At 45.0% G+C, this 2573-nt stretch overlaps 1 gene segment (V, D, J or C); it reads right to left on the reverse strand.

Annotated features, from left to right (window-relative positions):
- Positions 1–1527: 1527 nt before the first annotated feature.
- Positions 1528–2136, reverse strand: LOC125281446 (immunoglobulin heavy variable 3-23-like). The segment is given in 2 exon segments: positions 1528–1916; positions 2020–2136. Coding segments are annotated over 2 exon segments (435 nt in total).
- Positions 2137–2573: the final 437 nt, after the last annotated feature.

Consider the following 2573-nt stretch of genomic DNA (forward strand, 5'->3'; position numbering starts at 1 on the left):
TGTGTCCTGAAAGAAGTTACTGTGGCTGATGTCGAAGAGGTTCCTGCCTATATTCTCCTCAAAGATTTTGATGGATTCCTGGCTCACATTGATGTCTTTCATCCATTTTGAGTTTGTCTTTGTGTAGGGTGTAACGGAATGGTCCATTTCATTCTTCTCTCTGTAGCTGTCCAGTTTTTCCAGCAACACTTAATGTAGAGACTAACTTTTTTCGATTGGATATTGTTTTCTTGATTTGTCCAAGAGTAGTTGATCATAGATTTGAGGGTCCGTTTCTGGAGTCTCTTTTCTGATGCACTGATGTGTGTGTGTGTTTGTGCCAGTACCGTGCTGTCTTGGTGATCACAGCTTTGGAATATAGCTCGCAGTCAGGCAACGTGATGCTGCCAGCTTTGGCTTTCTTTTCCATCATTCCCTAGTCATTTTTGGGTCTTTTCTGGTTCCATACAAATTTCAGGATTGTTTGTTCCAGCTCTTTGAAATATGCCGATGGTATTTTATTAGAGCTGGCATTGAAAGTGTAAGTTCCTCTGTTCAGGGTAGACATTTTTATAGTGTTTAACCTTGGTTTCCTTCTTTTTATAATATTTTTTTATTATGTTAGTCACCATACACTATATTCTTAGTTTTTGATGTAGTGTTCCATGATTCGTTACTTGTGTATAACACTTTTTCTGATCTGTTGTGTTGTTTTTTTAGTTTTTATAACATTTATTTATATTTATTTCTTCTCCAATCTTTATTTCCTTCCTTCAGCTGTATTAGGCTTCAGTTGTACTTTCTCTAGGTCCTTTAGGTGTAAATTTAAGTTGCTTATCTCAGATTATTCTTGCTTCTTGAGTTCTTCCTGTATCTGTGTATTTCTGTTGTAGGACCACATTTCCTAGAGAAATCAGGTGAACGTGTTAAAGGTTTTATACCCTTGTGTAGTCAGTGTGTGTGTGCGTGTGTGTGTGTGTGAGAAAGAGAGAGAGAGAGAGAGAGAGAGAGAGAGAGAGAGATCTTCAGATTGCACATACACAAAACACCAGGAAGGTGTCCACTGCTTTCCCACGTTGTCACTAACATTGATGCTGTGATTTGGTTTATGACGGTGACCCCCACCAAGACACATTCTGCACTTGCTTTGCATTGTCGATGCCTCTGTAGCCTCATGTCCAGCACGCACTTAATGCTGCTTCTAGGATGTTTGCACGTTGAGCTGGGTGGTCCTGTGATGCACAGTGAGTGCAGCTGGGATTCCTGTGAAGGTTCAGATGTGAGCACCAGGATATTTGTAATTCACTGGTATTTAGGGACAGGAATAAACATTGTGAGTAACTCTGTATTTTGTGGTTTTTACTATATCTGCTTTCACGTTAGAAAAATTTTCTAAGTCAGAGTGGAGAGGAGAGCAGAGAATCATGTGTCCAGAGAGGGTCCCTGGGGGCAACTGCTCTATGGAGAGGAAGCCCCAGACCCTGACAGGAAACCTGCCCACGACCTCCATCTGCAGCTGGTCCTGGGGCTTAAGGACAGAACTGGTGACTATTGTGCACCCCCTGCTGGTCCAGATCCCCTTCTATAGTGAGGTTTGTGTCTGGGCTCACACTCATGTCCCCTCACTGTGTCACTTGCACAGTAATACACGGCCGTGTCGTCGGCTCTCAGGCTGTTCATCTGCAGATACAGCGTGTTCTTGCCGTTGTCTCTGGAGATGGTGAATCGGCCCTTCACGGAGTCTGCGTAGTATGTGCTACTACCACTACTGCTAATACCTGCGACCCACTGCAGCCCCTTCCCTGGAGCCTGGCGGACCCAGTTCATGTAGTAACTACTGAAGGTGAATCCAGAGGCTGCACAGGAGAGTCTCAGGGACCCCCCAGGCTTCACCAGGTCTCCCCCAGACTCCACCAGTTGCACCTCACACTGGACACCTGCAGACACAAGACATCCTGGTCAGGAAACTGTCACACATCCACTGTTTGTCTCCCTCAGATCCACTCACACACTCCATGTCTCTTGTTCAGCATGAGTTACCTTTTAAAAGAGCAACAAGGAAAACCCAGCCGAGCACCAACTCCATGGTGAGCTCTCTGTGTTCTCTCCTGATTACTGATTGGAACACCTGGAAACCCTGGGTCTGGGGCTCCTCTCCCAGCTGCAGAGTCAGGGTTGGGCTGTTTTAATCAGCAGAGGGAGGGCCCTATTTGCATGACCTCTGACTATATATTCAGCTTGGGATCTATGCTGACATAGAGGCCAGTAACCAGAGCAGATGTGACTGCCTTTGTTTTGGTGGTATTGACCACTTTTCAAAAAAAATTATATTTCATGATATAACTTTCCAGAGTATATACTTGGCCTTCATGTGTGTCTTCAGTTTTAGATATTCACACAAATCTCTTGGCACAAGTAGCATGTTATCCCATAAAGAACTCTAAACCTACACCCGGAATGTTAGAGGGTTTGTGAGGTGTGCAAGAGCATGTACAGGGTGAGAGTTAATCCCAGTCTGGCCCTGTGCTCTTCCCACAGGACCTGCTGCCCCATGAACCACCTGGAGGACAGAGTGGCCAGTCTCCTGAGGAATG

This window comes from Ursus arctos, unplaced genomic scaffold (assembly GCF_023065955.2).
Source record: "Ursus arctos isolate Adak ecotype North America unplaced genomic scaffold, UrsArc2.0 scaffold_42, whole genome shotgun sequence".
Classification (NCBI taxonomy): Eukaryota; Metazoa; Chordata; class Mammalia; order Carnivora; family Ursidae; genus Ursus; species Ursus arctos.